Below are 18,154 nucleotides of genomic sequence, written 5' to 3'. Positions count from 1 at the left end.
CTACACTCGGGAATACCGCCAAGGAGGTTAAGCAAGATAAAATGAGTGTACTGATTGTATCAGTGTTTGGTAGTCCTCAGTTATCTAGGTCTGGCCAGTTTTATTAAAAGTCAGCTTCTCGGTTACAAATTCCCTCCCCCACCTGCTGCACTGAGGGCCCTCTCTGACATGACATGGGCTGCAGGGCAGGTTAGTACCTCAAGCACATATTGGACCACCATCAGCTAGTGATGCATCCTCGACATCCAATATTATTATTATTATACAGGATTTATATAGCACCAACAGTTTGTGCAGCGCTTTATAAAATGAAGGTAAATACTCAACTTTTAGAGCCTTTCGTGCATGCCCATGTTCGCTTTACCAGGGCAGAGAAGGCCTTATGAGGAAAACATACAAACAAATATAAAATGAAAATTATAAAGAATTTAAATCTGTACATTATGTTCAATGAAAAAAAGCATTAAAAAAGTTAATGTCAGACATTCCAAGAAAGAGGCTGTCTGTACAAAAGGCTGCAGAAGTTCGAAGTGGGCATACGTGCACTGGATGCATAGGGGGTTTGGGAACTTTTTTTTCTGCCCCAGAAAAAAACCTGGCATGAGAATACTGTTGCTGGAGATGATGCTGAGAGTATTGGCAAGTGCTGCTTTAAGTTTCACTCTATAGAGGGCAGGCAGCTCTGGTATAATAAGGACCAGGCAAACCCACACAATTCCAATCAGATTTTTCCTTTCTATCTTTCACTATTTTACCCAGTCTCAGGAGTGTGTAGCACTCCTGTTCCATTACAGCTGCTGGTTTCATTCCAGAATCCTAGTTTTGGCTGTGATACATTCCCCCTGTTTATCTGTCCACCTGAAAGGTGATTGATGTGGACAATCTCTGGGTGGAGACCAAACCTGATTTAATCTAGCCAAGACTCCAGTCCCATTCTTGTGATATTGTGTTTGTAACACGTGCTCCAAACTCCCTGTTTGTTGGCCAATTTGGATTCCCTCGTTGATAACCTCGGATTAGATATTGCCTACTCTCTGAACTCTATCTGCCTTTTTACTACGAATTTGACCTTGACTATTCTGAACCTTGCCAGTCTTGTACCTGGACCTTCATTGAACCACTCTGCCCGTCTGTCAACTGCAAGTACCGGTTTTCTGTGCTCGGTTCACGCCTACTCCTGCATGGTAGCTAGGCACTATAGCATCGTGTATAAGTCCTGGAGGCAACCGAGTACTGATAGGCCTGCTTGCCTTATGGGAAAGATGGCTGCAATAGGTGAAGAACACAGAAGCCAGATATAGTGTCTGACCATCTGCATTAGGGGTAAGCGTTACACCCTGTCTGTATTGCTGTCCCTGTCTGTGTTTGCTTGACCATATTGCAATATTTTCGGCATATAACCCCAGCTTCCTAGAGTCTCTTCTTGCACCATAATCACATTGGAGGAGAGGTAAGAAGCAGTAGAAGAAGGAACAGGTGGATGAGGGGGAGTTGGAGGAAGTAGCGAAGGATAAAGGGAGGGAGATTTAGGAGGAGGAGGAGGGAAAGTGGAGAATGAAGAGGTCCCATCAGCATTGTGAAAAAGCAGGCATCCTATGGCTATAGGTTTTTCCCTTACAACTATTCCCCTGGATGGGAAAAGAATAAACTGGCAAAGCAAAGGAATTGCAGATATGCTTGTCCCCTGCTGTGCACAGCCCATCACCACATTCATGAATAATAAAACAGAAAAGAATAAAAATAAAAAAGATAAATGCATATAAAAAAATGCTTGTCCTCTGCTGTGCACAGCCCAATCACCACATTCATGAAAAAAAAAACAGAAAATAATAAAAATAAAGAAGATAAATGCATATAAAAATAGAAATTAAAAAATAAAAGTAAAACAAATACTGCTGAAAATCTGGCAATCTGGGGAACCCCAGGCCAGGAAATTACCATTAGATGGGGAGTGGTACTCCCACTACAAAGGGGAGGTGTTGCAGTACAAAGAGCTTGGGAAAAGTGGGGCTTAGACTGCTAGATTTGGGGGGGTCATTATAGTGCAGCTTTTTGTTTGTACCTTCAGATGACATATCTGGAGCTGCAATGCAAGGCACAGTATTTGTGACTGCGGTCTCTCAAATATTACACTAAATTTCAAGATAAAACCTGTCTTGTTCTCATATAGTCTTTCTGTCATAGATGGACCAGTGAGTAGTAATTTATTGTTATAGGAAAGACAATGCCTCATTGGTCCAATATACCTGCAGTCACATTCAAACTTAGTTAGCAGTGCTCATTTTCAAACTTGGGTTTCATGGAATCCCCTGCCAATCAATCCTGGGTTGATTCACTCACTCCTACTGTTCAGTTATTTCTTCAGATGGCCATAGATTGAGAAATTTTCTTTCCAGCAACCATGGGTTTCAGGAAAGAAAAATCACTTTATTCCCCCATTAACACAGTTAGTGTTGGTTGGCGAATGCCTACCATGGAGCCATTGTGTTCTTCCGGTGGGGGGGAGATATCCCTGCCAGGAGAACACAGTGATTATTGCTAGCAGCTATAATAGCCGCTGGCAATAATTGCATGTAAAATCTTCGATCGATCAACTTGGGTACATTTAGCCTACCCATACATGGTTTGAATTTCTAAACCATCTTTGGCCAGCTTGTTAAATACAGACAATGACCATCTATGGCGATCTTAAAAGGGATTTTAAATTTGCACGTATATGTTGCTACAAATCAGACAGTTTTTAAACTAGACATCTAGAAGCATAAAAGGCCATTACTGATACAGTATATAACAAAATATTCTTTCTAGTAAATGTACTCTGCAGCATTTAATCACTTATATTTGTTGTACTCATTTTACAAACTCGCATCATATTTTACAATATTTGCAGCTATGGCATAATGAAATTAATATTATCTGTGTTTACAAATCATTATATAGTTGCACATTCAAATAAGTTATGAATTACTCACCTTTATAAATAAAAATTGTAAAGCAATCTCATTCTAATAAAGGTTCCCCACTTACCCACACATTCATGTGCATTACTTGGTGTTGCTCTTTGCCAGGGTCTGTCGAAATAAAAAGGCTTGCAAGCATCACATTCTGGACCAATGGTGTTATGTTGGCAGTCACACATAAGTCCGTCCTTTGCAGCAGTACAACGTGAAGCATGACCATTGCATTTACACCTTCCACCGACCTGAAGTTCAGAAACTCCATAAAAAGCAGTCTTCTTGCGGATGCCCAACTTCTTACCATGGTGTAGACGGTTAAAGACTATGCGGATATCTGTAGCAGTTACCCAATCTTGTAGAACTGGACTGTATTCAAATCTACGAGCTGATGGGCGGCCAGCCAATGGCATGAAGGCTACAAGTCCTTTAGTGAGAGGTTTAACTCCTGTTTGGAAATCTGTACAAGTGGCTTCATGCTGCATGGGTTTTGTAATGGCACTAGTAGTAGCTTGATCATAAACACGACGGCAATGAGTAGAGTAAAACTGGAAAGGGATCCAAGTCTTTCCATGGTCCATGGATTTATAAATTGCCATAGAATCAGGACGAGGAGAACAGAAACGCAAGCTGACGTAAACTAGCTCAAATCTACGCCCCATTGGTAGAGTCAATGTCACATTTTGTGGAAATGTTAAACCACTTTCTGACCTCCAGCATGTTTGAGCATCTGTATCAGTCATATATGAAGGTGGGTAAGAAGTTTCAGTTTTTTTCTGGTCACAAAGCTGACATCGACGTGATGTCACATTTGTAGAGTCTAGAAAATAACACAGTTTTTGTGGTGTTCGCCCACAAGTGCTGGAGGTGATCACCTCTTGTCCAAGAGCCACATTGATAAAATCAGGGATGCAGTACTTCGGCCTCTGTTTGGCATCATAGCAGGGGCCATCTGGAGTCCCGCGGTGAGTTGAAGCTTTGTTGGAATTGCTCTCCTGTCCCCTGGGCACTGGGCACAGCAAGGAGATAATATAAAAAGGAAGAAAACCCCACAATATTCGAGGCATGACAGAACAATCAGGATGTTGGAAACATCACCTTAAAGAAAAAAAACAAACATTATTAATTATGTAATAACAAAAATAAGGTAGAATTTACATATTTATTAAGTATACTCAACAAATTACAAGGCTATACTTCATATATTGTGTTGTGTATTATTAGAAACAGGTAAAGAAACTCTTCATGTAAGCTATTGCACATGAAGCCATGTCTTGTATTTTCTAAAGAATGTGCTCAAATTTGATAATGTAAAGTGATATATTGACATTAACTTTACAGATAGCATGTATCGATAAGAATAAACAAACTACTTACAGATTATTAGCAACCTACACTATCTTGATGTTCACTATTTTCCTTCTATGTGTGCTATTGCTGTGTGACATTTGTGGTTCTTCCCACCATTCTCTCTGAACCACCAGTAACAACAAATTAACAGGGATGAAATTTCTACTTTTAGGTTAGGATTTTGTGAGTTTAATGATCAGCTACAGTAGAGAGATTACTGCTTTACTTCTCTCAGTATCATGAGCATTATGGGTCCCTTGAAATGCAAGGTTCACCTCAATTTTTTATGGCCTCCTTTCTAATTTGAAAACACTCTAGAAAAATGAAGAGAATAAAACCCTGTGGTGGGAAAATTTGGTTGATAAACTTCTCCTGGCTTCTGCCCCATAGTACCTAGGCAAGGGTGATGTCACCATTCTTTCTGGCAAGATCCTGAGCACTGCTGGGTGCTCAGCAATCCCCAGGATCTCATCAGATAGGTGATGATGTCACCCCCCTACAATATGGAAGAAGAAGGAAAGATACATATTTTAATTAACTTCCCTCTCCCCATTCAGGTGTTTTCTTGCATGATAGTTTTTTTTTCTGTTTATTGCATGGGATGTCTACTAGTCTCTAATTTACCTTTTTTTATTAACAATAACACATTAGTTAAACTTTTGCTAACTGGAGCACTATACAAATGAACTGATCAGCACGCAATGCACATTTTTAAAGTACACCGTTGTGTCTGGTAATTCATGTCTGTTAATTGTTTGATATGGCAGTGGTAGTGGGTTGTTACTGCATTATAAATGGGGTCCTAAGTATAACTTAGCTGCTACATGGTATAAGAGATATCTATATTTGCACCAATACCTATATTTCTATGTCATTAGCAGGCATGTTCATTGAAGAAAGTCGCTATAGTCCAAAACAAGCAATTTTGTAAAGATAAGCTCACTTGATTATTATAGGTTACCATGCTGCACTGTTTGCACTGCTTTACTACTGAGTTTGGTTTAAAGGATAAGTTCACTTTTGGAAATATGTTACGTGTTCCACCCATTTTTAGGGTGGAAGATGTAACATGTTCCCATAGCTGTAGCAGTGCCTGCTGCCCCTCCTCCCACTGACAAATAATATGGGGAGAAGTCTTCGCGTACTATCGGTCAGATTTGAAACCAGTGCGGCCTTGTATTCTGTGAATGAGAGCCTACAAGGTCCGGGAGCCTTAGCGGCTGTTGGCTTGTATTTTTCAATAAACTACCATTGCACTGTGGAGCGCCATGGTAGTTCATTGAAGCTTCCTGTCAGTATATCTGCTTGCCCGTACATCCCGTATGACAAGCAGATATTCTGACAGGTCTGCAGGAGACCTTCATGGCATCAGCGATCTACCAATGCTTTCCAGACTCCTGCAGACCAAAAAAAAATTCACATTTTTTTACCTGCAAAAAAATGTGGATTTATTATTTTTGTCTAAAAGGTGAACGTATCCTTTAAATGTAACCTCATACTATTGCCTGCTTACTAAAATATATGGTTGAATGATATATAGAACTTTTTTGGCATGTATCCTGTTCAATGACTTATTTACCAAGAAAAGTAGTAAATTTGCCAAGAGCATTGTCTGTCCATCTTTTCCAGTTTAGTACTAACTGAAAGCTTTTTTTTAGCATTATTTTGTTTTATCTACTTTTTTCCACAGTATTTTCTTTTTCACATGCCTTCCAGATCAACCAGTGTGTATATTCACATTCTAGTGTGAAATTTACTGGCCAAATATTAAAGGAATGTAAATGTGTGAATTCTTATGGAGCAGTCTTCTAAACTCATTAGACACAATAATGTTGTCTGACATCCATGGCTTGATGAGATCCTGTCTAGTAACCAATCTCCAAGTCTCTATTGTTCAAAAAACACAGACCTCTTGTCAACCTTAATGTAATGTGACAACAGTTCAAAAGAATACGTTAGTTATTAATCAATGATAACTTAAAGATAAAGTGGTCTAAAGAGGTCATTATCAGTAAACAACAATCTCTATTCTCTATACTAGTGATTCTCAAGATTCCAGTATTTTCAATAAGAACAGGCTCTCAGTTGTTATTTCATAGTTAACTGAGAGCAATTTAGTTTCTAATTTTTGATTATATGTTTAATCAAAAGAATCAAAATTCTTGACTAGTTTAAGAAAATCAATTACAAGATTAAGCTGATGAGTGTTTTCCTCTCTTTGCTTTACACAAGTAGGAGACATGCTGCTGACAGTCCGAGCACCAGTATATCTCAAAGGAATAACAAGTTTTCTAACTTGTATAGAAAACCCTCAGCGCTACGGACCTCCTACAAAAAGGAAAACTTGTGCAGCTAGCAAATAATGTGTTCCCACATATACAACATAAATAAACAAATCGAAAGTGCAGCGCAACAATATAAATGCAAAATATAGTGCTAAACAATAAATACGTACATAAAACAAACGACTATGCTTGTGAGAATCAATGTATGCTATATCAGACGTCTAATCAATACATAATACATAATACATAATGCACATAAACAGTGCTATACATGAATTGTGCACACAGATAACGAATAATTGTCCTTAATAGTGAACTGTCCCTTTAAATCGTGAATACCAGCACGAGGACTTGTGTGGTATATATCCCATAAATCGTGATCCACATACACCAACTATAAGTGGCATTAGAATATAGTCCCTTTAAATCCGCTGTACTTCGAAATAAACCAGTGTACCATACTACAGCATACACGTGTACGGTGCTCCTGTGTCACCCCTTAGTGCTCAACACTCATTTGTGCTCACCTCCAGGTTTGACCCGTAATCACAGGTCAAACTATGCTTTCCCATTTAACCCGGGAGGGTATACTGGTGCATAGATCTTCACCATCGTTAGCCAGCACTTTTAAACATCTCCAGATCGCTGCACATCAATGTGAAAAAAATGCTCCATATAGCGTAATATTGCCACTCAAAATAACCTTTATTTAAAAAAATCTAGTAAAAGTCAGAAATATGCAGAAATCCCTTATCCAAAATGCCGGCACATGCACTTTCGGTTTATGACCTGACATCATCGGCGCACCCTACGCGTTACGTCATATCATGTGACTTCATCAGGAGTACTTCGATTTGTTTATTTAGGTTTTCTAACTTTTCCAACTATTTTCTTTCAAGATCTCCTATCTGGGTCTTTTTAAAAAGCAAACATTTTAAAATGCGAAGATGGTTGTTGATGATGATGATGACATAGTAATGACACTTGATATCAGAGCTTACAAGAAAGGTCACTGCGATTCATCTATACCTGATGTAGACAAATCACTATAGTTGTATCTACCCAATGGGAATTTCAACCATTTGTGTCTATATGTATATTGCCCATGTCATTGTTATGCTAAAAGATATTCTTATTTTTCATAGTTCTCATTTATACATGCTGCTCAAATAATCTACCTATAAATTTGTATAAGTTTCATACCACAGTACAGATCAAGCAAAAAATTGAATTCTAAGTGATCTGAATGTGTTTTTGCTCAAGTATTTTATTATATTATCTAGGTTTTATTCTGATTTAAATGACAGGTATGGGCAAAAAAAATGGAGGATGTGTCTGCAGGAGCCTGACATATTGCACTCAAACAAAAATCCTCACAACAGATACTGTAAGTATGAAAAATCATATTAAAACTGCATCTGTTCACACTGTATGCCTTTGCCATTTCAGCAGTCCCACCCACCTGTATATCATATGTGGAAAGATTGCAGACACTTTTTGAAAAATAGTGGATGTGCATCTGCAGACAATGTCTATGTTTAAGTTAGTTCTGTTTTCTAAACACCAAAATGTTTTTTTTTTAAACTAGATAAAAAAGAATATTATCATCTTTATTTTGGCTAATATATAAAAGTAACAACACGTCAGTATACACAAGTCATAATGATATCATAAGGCTACCTAGGTATGGAGACAAGTTTTTGTTAATTTCAAGTGATTCCCAAAAACTTGTGCCACATTCTTGTGTAGCGATACCCCCGAAGGGGCTGCTTAAGTTTGTTCACTCCGCCACTCTTCCTCTCAACCCCAAGAACTGTCTCAGCCCACACTGGCACACCTGGCAATAGTGTAAGTGCAAGGACCAATGAAAAGCACACACTTTATAATAAAACACAGAGATCAGCTTTACTGTAGACCTCTATGGGAAGTAATAAACATTAACAACCAGTATATGTTAGGAGAATCAAGAGAACAACAAATACTGTGACGGAAAGCAATATAACTCACTTTTACACTCGGGCTGCTTTCAGGGGATTCCAACCATGAATAACCCCAAGAGCAGAGGCAAACACTTAAATGGCAACCTCAAAGTGGATTTAACTCCTCTTCATAAATTTGGCCCCATGATGTCCAAGCAGGAGGAGAGCAGAAGAATGACTCTCTGTTGTGTCAGACTTCTCCCTTCTAAACCCCGACACCATGACCCCAATAGGAAAACACTGTACCCAACTGATGCTTAATAGCTACTTTCAAGGTAAAGCTATTCCCTCACACACCATGCAATATAGAGGCCTGACTACGCATGCGCGTGCTCGTATGGCACCAGTAACTTCAGTCTCTTTGTAACTGGATGAATGTTGGGATCTTCAGCTAGCCACTTTCGTTGGTGCACTTAAACTCCTTAAACACTTAAAGTGTAATTGTAATCCTGTGGCAGTATTTGTATAGCAAAGTGAACACGGTGTCTGTTCAGCAGGGCCATCTACACAACCCAGTGCCTGGTGAATATGAGCAAGGTATGATGTCTCTGTATGTGTGCAATGTTCCTGTCATCTGACAGTGGGAGAAATCCCTCTCACCAGATCCTGTGACAAAGGCCCAAACGATCGTCCTGGAAATGACAGGTTCCTCTGGTCACCTCACGATGAGCACTTCACACTGTCAGTGTAGGCACTGTACTGTAGACCACTTCTCTCAGTTTGGATGTTCCTTTGTCTGATCCAGATCACCAAGCATGCAGTGCACTGCCCATCAGCACTTCTTTGCCAGGTCCAATCTCTCTCCTGCCACATGCAATCTCCCTCTCCCTCAGGAGAAAGCCCCCAGATGGCCCCTTCACTCTGCTCTCCCTAAGCATGATGGCTTTCGTGGTTCTTTTTTTAATTCTATCTCCATATTAGCCTATGAGGCCGTTTCTGTTCAAAACTCCATCGTCCACAATGCTTTGCAGCTGCACTTCCTGCTTGAAAGAGTCCTTGACATTGGCTCCTTTAATGGCTCTCATAATTGGCTCTCTCTCTCTTACAGTCTGAGAGGAGAAAGGGGGGGCTGAAATCTCTCACTGCTTTGTCTGTGTCAGGGCAAGTGTCAGGTTACACAGGAGAGGCCAGTCAGCAGATCACAGCCATGAAACAGGATTAATCTCTCCTGCTACACTTGCAATGAAGGTGATCAAGTGGGATAAACGCTTCAGCTGTTTATTATTCCAAATGAAAAAGTACATACAAAACGGACAAAATATTCACCACCATTCTTTGTGGAATTAATCTAAGAAAAAAGAGCTTACATAGGCTTTGTACACAGATTACAAAAAACCTAACACATAGGGGTTGATTCACTAATGGCAATTAGACTGTGCACTTTGCAAAGTGCAATTGCACTCTGCAAGTGCAGTTGTTCCAGAGCTTGGTAAATAAGCAGAAGCTCTGCTGACTTCCACCATTCAATCACGTGTCAGCAAACATGCTGTTTTTTTATTTTCCTTGCAGGTGATTGGGTATTTTTGGCAAAGGGAAGCTTTACCTCATTTACAAGTTCTGGAGCAACTGCACTTGCAGATTGCAATTGCACTTTGCAAAGTGTGCAGTCTATTTGTCTTTAGTAAATCAATCCAAAATACTGTTCAGAATGCATCCTAACCATCAACACCAAACCACTGTTGGAGACCTGATGCAAACACTAATTTTCTGAAAGGTGCTAATTGCATAAACCTTGGCATGACTTCTCCGCCTTTTTCCATCCTGGCTATTTAGGTCATTCAATAACTGAGCACAGAATTGTGGGAGTCAGATGGCAGTGTTATGTTTGATCTATACCTAAGAGAACCTGGTTTTTGATGGTGCTATAGGGGAAACTGGGGAGCACAATAAAGACTGGTGCAGCCATCATACAGTGCCTGCTGTAAATAGTTACATAGTTAGTCTGGCTGAAAAAAGACAAAAGCTCATCCAGTTCAACCAAAAAGAAGTTATAATCCTATACCCACAGTTGATCCAGAGAAAGGCGAAAAAAAATCCATCAAAGCATCATCCAATTTGCTCCTGCAGGGGAAAAAAATTCCTTCCTAATTGGATATTCCCTGGATCAACTTTACCTATAAATGTTAGTATCCAGTTATATTCTGTGTATCCAAGAAAGAATCCAAACCTTTCCATATTTGAAGATTAAATCTCTTTTCCTCCAGACTTAAAGAGTGCCCCCTTGTCCTCTGTGATGACCTCAGGGTGAATGAGGGTAATTTACTAAATACAAAAAACTGTTCACTTTGCAAGGGAAGCTGCTCTTTGCAAGATACATTTCGGCAGAGATTAGTTAATGAGGCGAATTTCCGGTGACATCCACCATACAATTACATGCAAGCAAAAATGCTGATTTTTTTAAAATGTAGTTTATACCCATGTAATTGGGTATTCTTTGCAAACTAAAATTTTACCACTGTCACTAAGCTCGGGAAAATTCCCTTACAAGGTGAACAACCTATGTGCCTTTAGTAAAGCAACCCCTATAAGTTAGGTAAATATTTTTCATCTAAATACATAATCACTTTAACCGCCTCCCACCCGCCATATAAGGTAATGATGGGCGCAAGGCGGTTCTCTCGTTCTGGAAGGACGTCATATGACGTCCTCCCATTCTAACCGCGCATGCGCGGCTCCCTCGGACACAGCGGATCACCGATCAACAGAAAGAGCCGAAGATGTCGGCTCGGTCATGTGATCAGCTGTGTCCAATCACAGCTGATCGCATGTGAATAGGGAAATGCCGGTTATCGGCATTTCACTCCTCACAAGCTGTCACGCTGACAGCTCGAGAGGAGAGAAGAGCCAATAATCAGCATTCCTCAGAGGGGACATCTACACTGATCATCAGGGCACTGATGATCAGTGTGCCTTGATGATCAGTGTAGCCCCAGCAGTGCCACCTGTCAGTGTTCATCAGTGCCAGCTATCAGTGCTCATCAATGCCACCTGCGAATGCCCATCAGTGCCACATCAATGCCACATATCAGTGCATATCAGTGCACATCAATGCCACATACCAGTGCCCATCTGAGCTGCCTTTCAGTGGCACCTATCAGTGCCATTCAATGCCACCTATCAATGCCAGTCAGTGCCACCTATCAGTGCTGCCAATCAGTGCCGCCTATCAGTACTAGTCAGTGCAGCCTATCAGTGTGCATCAATGCCGCCTAACAGTGCCCGTCAGTGCTGCCTGTCAGTGCCGCCTATCAGTGCCAGTTAGTGCCGCCTATCAGTGCCAGTCAATGCCGCCTATCAATGCCATATATGAGTGCTGCCTTTCAGTGCCCATCAGTCAATGCCCATCAGTGCCACCTACCAGTGCCTCCTCATCAGTGCCCATCAGTGCCACCTATCAGTGTCCATCAGTGCAGCCTATCAGTGTCCATCATTGCAGCTTCATTAGCGCACATCAGTGAAGGAGAAAAATCACTTATTTACAAAAGTTTATAACAAAAACTAAAAATAAAAACATTTTTTTTTTCCAAATTTTCATTGGTTTTTGGTTTGTTTAGCAAAAAATAAAAAACCCAGAGGTGATTAAATACCACCAAAAGAAAGCTCTATCCGTCTCAAAAAAATGATAAAAATTTCATATGGGTACAGTGTTGCATGACCGTGCAATTGTCTTTCAAAGTGTGACAGCGCTGAAAGCTGAAAATTGGCCTGGGCAGGAGGGGGATATAAGTGCCCTGTAGGCTAGTGGTTAAGCAAGAGCAGTTTTTGTGTTCATTACTGTATTTCCTACCATATTTTATTACTGTAATGTAAAACATCCAGACATACGTTTTTACGAAAAAAATAACAAGACATGAATAGAAGAGCACACATTGCAGTTGATATTCTTCAATGTTCTTATTCTATTTAAATCTTACTTTCAGCTGCAGCCAGTAAGTAGCACTGTGGGCTCATTGTCCCAGCATAGGACATGTTCATTTGCCAAAGAGCGAGACGTGAATTCCCTCTGAATGTAAAGTGCTGAAAGAACATCTTGTAGCAGCAGCTCCACGTTTAATCATGTAAGTTGGATTATCTTGCCACATCCTGAGAAAGTTTACCAACAAACAAAACAGGAGCATTTCACTGACAGCTCTTTCCTCCGTCCCCAGCTTGGCAATTAATTTGTTCGGAATCTGGCGGTGGGTTTTTTTTGTGTGATACACAGATAGGGGTTTAATGGGCATGTGATGACAGACATAAAGTTTGTCTTCACGGAGCAGGCACGGACAGAATTAGTCTAGTTGCACAGGCGTATGGGCTGCAATTGGATTCTGTTTAACATTTCCAGCTGCTTGACTGCAATAGATATTTTACATCTTGTTTTCTTTCTTTGTTCAAGTTTTCAAGTATTTTCATTTTTCAACTTTGGCAACTTTCCTCAGTTTGCAGAAAACCTTATTGCTCTAAAATTTTGAAAATCTCGCTCGCCCCACAGACACACATTAGCAGGCACATTGAAAGCTTGGGGCGATTTACTGCTGGAGTTCAGACTGTTCACTCAAAAAATTGTGTGAATACTGAACATTGGTTTGCTGTGGAAACTATTATTATTATCATCATTATTATACAGGATTTATATAGCACCAACCGTTTTCTCAGCACTTTACAATATAATGGGAGACAATACAGCAACAATACAGTTCAATACAAAAGGGTTAGGAGGGCCTGATCCTTGGAGGAAACGATATGTTTAGTGTATATTTCTACCTGGATTTGTAGAAAATGTTATTTTATTACACTTTGAATACACTCACTTACTGTATATTCATGGGGTATATTGGCTTGTATTGTCTCAAAGATTAGTCATTTGGAATGGAATTATGAAAGCAGGAGGGTGTAACATTTAGTTAAAATGTGTTAATGGGAGAGCACAAGGCTAATTAACTTCTTCAGCTCTGCCCCATAGCAGAAATACTGCTACAGGGCAGCAGCTGTGCGCAAAATCACATGTATATATACGTGATTTTGCATTTTTGGGTGGGGGGGTGTACGCGCTGCGGCTGTCAATCACCGGGTCTCGTCCGGTAATTACTCGTCAGTGCCCACTGATTGCCGAAGGTCTCCGATGGGGGGGAGACCTGTTAGTAAACAAAACAGTTATCCTCTCTGTCAGCTCTGGCACACTGCTTTGCATGGCTGTGCAAAGCACAGCCATGCAAAGCAGTGTTCTTACAGTGAAGCACAAACACAGCACACATTGTTAAATGGCACACAGCACACAATTGACCCTTTGATTACCCTACATGTTAACCCCAAGTCCGTTCCCCTCAGTGTCAGAATGCCTGCCGCAGTCCCACTGCCCCACTATAAGTCGCTGATCGCCACCATTACCAGTAAAATTTTAGGAGAAAAAAAAAAGCCCAGTAAGCACTATAACCAATTAATTTACACATATTGGGATTTTTTTTTAGCAAAGACATGTAGCAGAATACATTTTGGCTTAAATTCATGAGGAAATGCGATTTTTTAAATATTTTTACTGGACATGTTTAATAGCAAAAAGTAAAAAATATAGGTTTTTTTCTTAAAATTGTCAGAATTTTTTTTTATAGTGCAAAAAATTAAAAACGCACAGGCAATCAAATACCACTGAAAGAAAGCTCTATTCATGGGAAAAAAAAGGACGTAAATTTCTTTTTGGTGGAGCATTGCATGACCACGCAATTGTCAGTTAAAGTAAAGCAGCGCCGTAATGCAAAAAATGGCCTGGTCAGGAAGGGGGGTAAATCCTGGTTAAAGATGTGTTTACAGGCACAGTGACATGTTCTAAATATACAATGAATAGAAAAATGAGTTCAGTTAAAAGTAAAGTAATTTGTAAATTGTAATTGGCAGATTGTAATCAAATCCTGGTATCCATCTATACTAGACTAGAGTCTATATAAATGGATGCCCTTGCAGTACGTTTTTGTGTGTTTTAGGAATAGTAATATCTATTACATGGACAATTTATAGCAGATTAATGTGTTTTTCTGTGCTCATGCAGTGCCATACATTCTCTAGACTTACAATAAGTAATTTTGAATGCAGTTAACTGTAATAAAATCAAGTGAACAGATACTATAGGAAATACTTTTTATATATTATCATTTTTTTTACAGTAAAATGTATGCACTTGGACAACCCTTATAATTTACAATTTACAATTTGATCGCCAGTGCGTTTTTAATTTTTTACAAATTACTTTACTTTTAACTGAACTCATTTGTTTCTAGTCATTGCATATATTCATTTTCACAGATATATCAGGCTTTATTAACAGTGGTTCCTACAAGAAGTAACTTTACTAATACTAATTACACTATTTGTAAAAAATCAAACTGAGACAACTTGTAAAAAATCAAACTGAGACAACTTGTAAAGTTGAATCCCATGGGGTTGGTTTATTAAAGGGGATCAGGATGTTCCTTAGCTTAGAGAATGAGGCAAAGCTCTGCTGGCTTCCATCATCTGATAAAAAGAAAAAATAGGTGCTCAATCTAATCTGGCTAACCCCATGAACATATATTATATTATATTATATTATATTATAACTGAGTCCATAAAAGTCTCTAGCAATAGTCCATAACACTTGTGGCAGCTGTCCCCAGAGCAGAAGCAGTCTCTGTAGCTAAACAAACAGGGAAGAGAGGGCAGCACCTACTAAGTGTAGCATAAGGACAGTTTATTGAAAACACAAAACTGGCAACTCACATTGTTAAAAGGTCAACAGACTCATCAATAAAGAAGACCACTGTTCAGTGTGTGATGTCTACATCCCTCCATGCACTGGCTAGGTCTGTTAATCCAGATAGATGGGGGAAAAATGGCACCTCAGACCTCCAGATTCTAGGAACCACATTGGAACACATGGTGGTAGAGGTGACATCATGGCAGTGGGGTGTAATTGGCTACATCCACACTCCTTTCTCAAGCCAGTAAGCATGTCAGAGAAACTGCCTTGAGAAAGGAGTGTAGATGCTCCAAAATTTTACAATGGGAGTTGCCAATTTTGTGTTTTTAATAAACAGTCCCTATGCTACACTTAGTAGGCTTTTCCCTCTCTCCCCTGACATCCGTCATCTAATCATATAAAAGCAAAAATGCTATATTTTTATTTTACTTGCACATAATTCTGCATTTTTTTGCTTATCACATGCACTACGCTAAGGGAAAATGTGAACACTCTATTTGTCTTTAGTAAATCAGCCCCTATGTCTACCCAAAACTTTTACTTTTGGATTTTTAGTAGGGAAAGATAAGACGTTTTGTCAGTTGTTTTGTCAAATTAGGGACACTTCCCAACACTTATTGTCATAGAGACAGAAGAAAGTGAAAGGAAATCTTTCCAAAATGAGGGGAAATCCTCTCTTAGACAGCTGTCACCAGAATACCCATTAGAAGATTTACATCTAACTCATGATAAAGTGGTAGTTGTAGGATTTCCCTACCACTTTGACAATGGTCATGGGACAAATAAAAAGAGTGAATCTCACCAGTGGAGTCACAAATAGCATTAAAACTTGACAAATGTTCTAACTTTTTCCCACTTTATTCACTACTAATAACGAAATGTTGTGATAAACTTTAATAAAGTGAGGTAAACATTTTCAGAAACACAGGGCCTCATGTATGTAAGTGTCCCAGGGTTGCTGTAGACATATATATATATATATATATATATATATATATATATATATATATATAAGGACCTTGTGACACTTCTTTCACGTGAGCCCTATTCTACTCCACTGATAAAGCAGCACCTGGCTGCTTTAGTAGTAACAGGCTTCCAAACATTGGTGAAAAGTCACACAATCTTTCAAAAATGTCTCAGAGCCTTGATAAAGCTAAATTCTGCTTTTTTTCTGCCATTTGCTGTGTGCTGTGGGTATTGTACAATGCTGGAATAACACCAATTCCTACAAAATCCAGATAATGTCCATATTAATCCAGATAGGTCTCCCATCCTCACACAGTTGTATACTTGAAAAAAGAATATTCCTCTTCATATGACTGAATCAAATCTTTACCTAACATTCTACTACATCTAGGAATGTCAAGAGAAAATTTTAGTTTTTTTTCAAATTCCCCTAAACATGAATGTTTAAAATACAGTCATTATTAATGCATTCATATTTGTTTATCCGTGTTGTTAGGCGACAAATGCCAGAGCTATTATATGTTATTTTTCTAGTTCTAACTAAAAAATAAGTCAAATTTATCTAATAAACATAGGGCTCTATTTAAAAAAAAAATTCACCATGTGGATGTCTTCAGAGGCACAACAAATAATCACTGTATTGTTGTAATTTGTTACTCCAATATACAGCACTTATAATCTATAATATATATATATATATATATATATATATATACACACACATATATAAGCACTGTATATTGGAGTAACTAAAAATTCACTGTGTCTGCTCAAATGCTTAAGATAGCCACACGGCAAATTATTTATACATTGATTCCATATTTTATAAATGTTATTTTACAGATTAAAGTGACAAATATTATATATATTATATATATATAATTTTTCTCTTTTGATCTGGTAAAAAGAATAAACACTTAGCCTTGCTTTAGGAGGCTACCACTAAGCTAAGTTTAATGTCCATATTCATGCTATGTCTTAAATTTAGCTCCCTCTCCTACCACCCTACAACCCTACCGCAGGGTTGAGAATTAATTTTATAAACCAAATCTAGCCACAGTAAGTTTGTTCCTTTGGGAGGCAAAGAGGTGGCTTTGCCCTGTATAGTTCCTTATACACATTGTTTTAGAAAGACAAAAGAAAGAAAGAAAATGTAATGGTTGAAAGAATGACAGAATTAATTAAAAATAGTTATATGAAAATGGTAACAGGCATATTTAGACAGCTTTATGTTACTGAGATACTGATGTAGTCTGCATAGTTCACAATATATCATGTACCCACAATTGGTAATACCCCGGAGATCTACTTAACTAAAATATACATCTACTATTCATGAAATGCATGGACATACAGCATATAACAGAAATATTTTCCCAGTATGTCTCAGACATGCCAAAGGTATCAAATTGGTCAGTATAGCAGATGGTTTTATAATAATGGAATTCAAGCATGAAATTTACACTTTAAAAAAAAATTAAACTATAGCCACGAAGCAGTAAGGCATCAATGATTTTCAACACTAGTTGGTAAAAGCAAAAAAATGAAATAGCTATTTTTTAAGTTCTCAAAAAAACTAGCCATAAAAAGGAAACCGACAAAATATATGGGAAATATTTTGTCATTCTGTGCTTTCATTGGAGACTTGGCTGTGCAGATGCTCATTGCATGGTCTCTGTTTCACTGTTGTTACTGACACGCAGTAGACAGGAAAAGGGTAAAAGATGTCAGAGGAGATCAGCATCACTGAAATGCAGAGAAGGATGAAAAAGTATTTTGTAAAGCAAAAAAAAAATGGCAACACGGTGTTTAGCAAACTAAATGACAACTAGCAAGGGTTTAGATCTACTTTAAAGACCAAATCCACTTTTTATTATCAATTATGCATCATGTTATGTCTAAGTA

At 38.7% G+C, this 18,154-nt stretch overlaps 1 protein-coding gene across 2 annotated transcripts in view; it reads right to left on the bottom strand.

The window, feature by feature from the left end:
- LOC149451112 (netrin-1-like) overlaps positions 1-18,154 on the bottom strand; it is a 142,033-nt gene that overhangs the window by 25,473 nt on the left and 98,406 nt on the right. For both annotated transcript variants that reach the window (XM_089690952.1, XM_089690951.1), the window contains one exon: positions 3,028-4,052. In XM_089690952.1, coding sequence (XP_089547078.1) covers positions 3,028-4,021 — 994 coding nt within the window. In that variant the 5' untranslated portion in view covers positions 4,022-4,052. The remainder of the gene's footprint in view (positions 1-3,027; positions 4,053-18,154) is intronic.

The sequence above is a fragment of the Staurois parvus genome, unplaced genomic scaffold (genome assembly GCF_062004578.1).
Source record: "Staurois parvus isolate SC_StPar_1 unplaced genomic scaffold, SC_StPar_1.0 ptg000548l, whole genome shotgun sequence".
Taxonomy (NCBI): domain Eukaryota; kingdom Metazoa; phylum Chordata; class Amphibia; order Anura; family Ranidae; genus Staurois; species Staurois parvus.
This window is presented reverse-complemented; position numbering and strand designations above follow the sequence as displayed.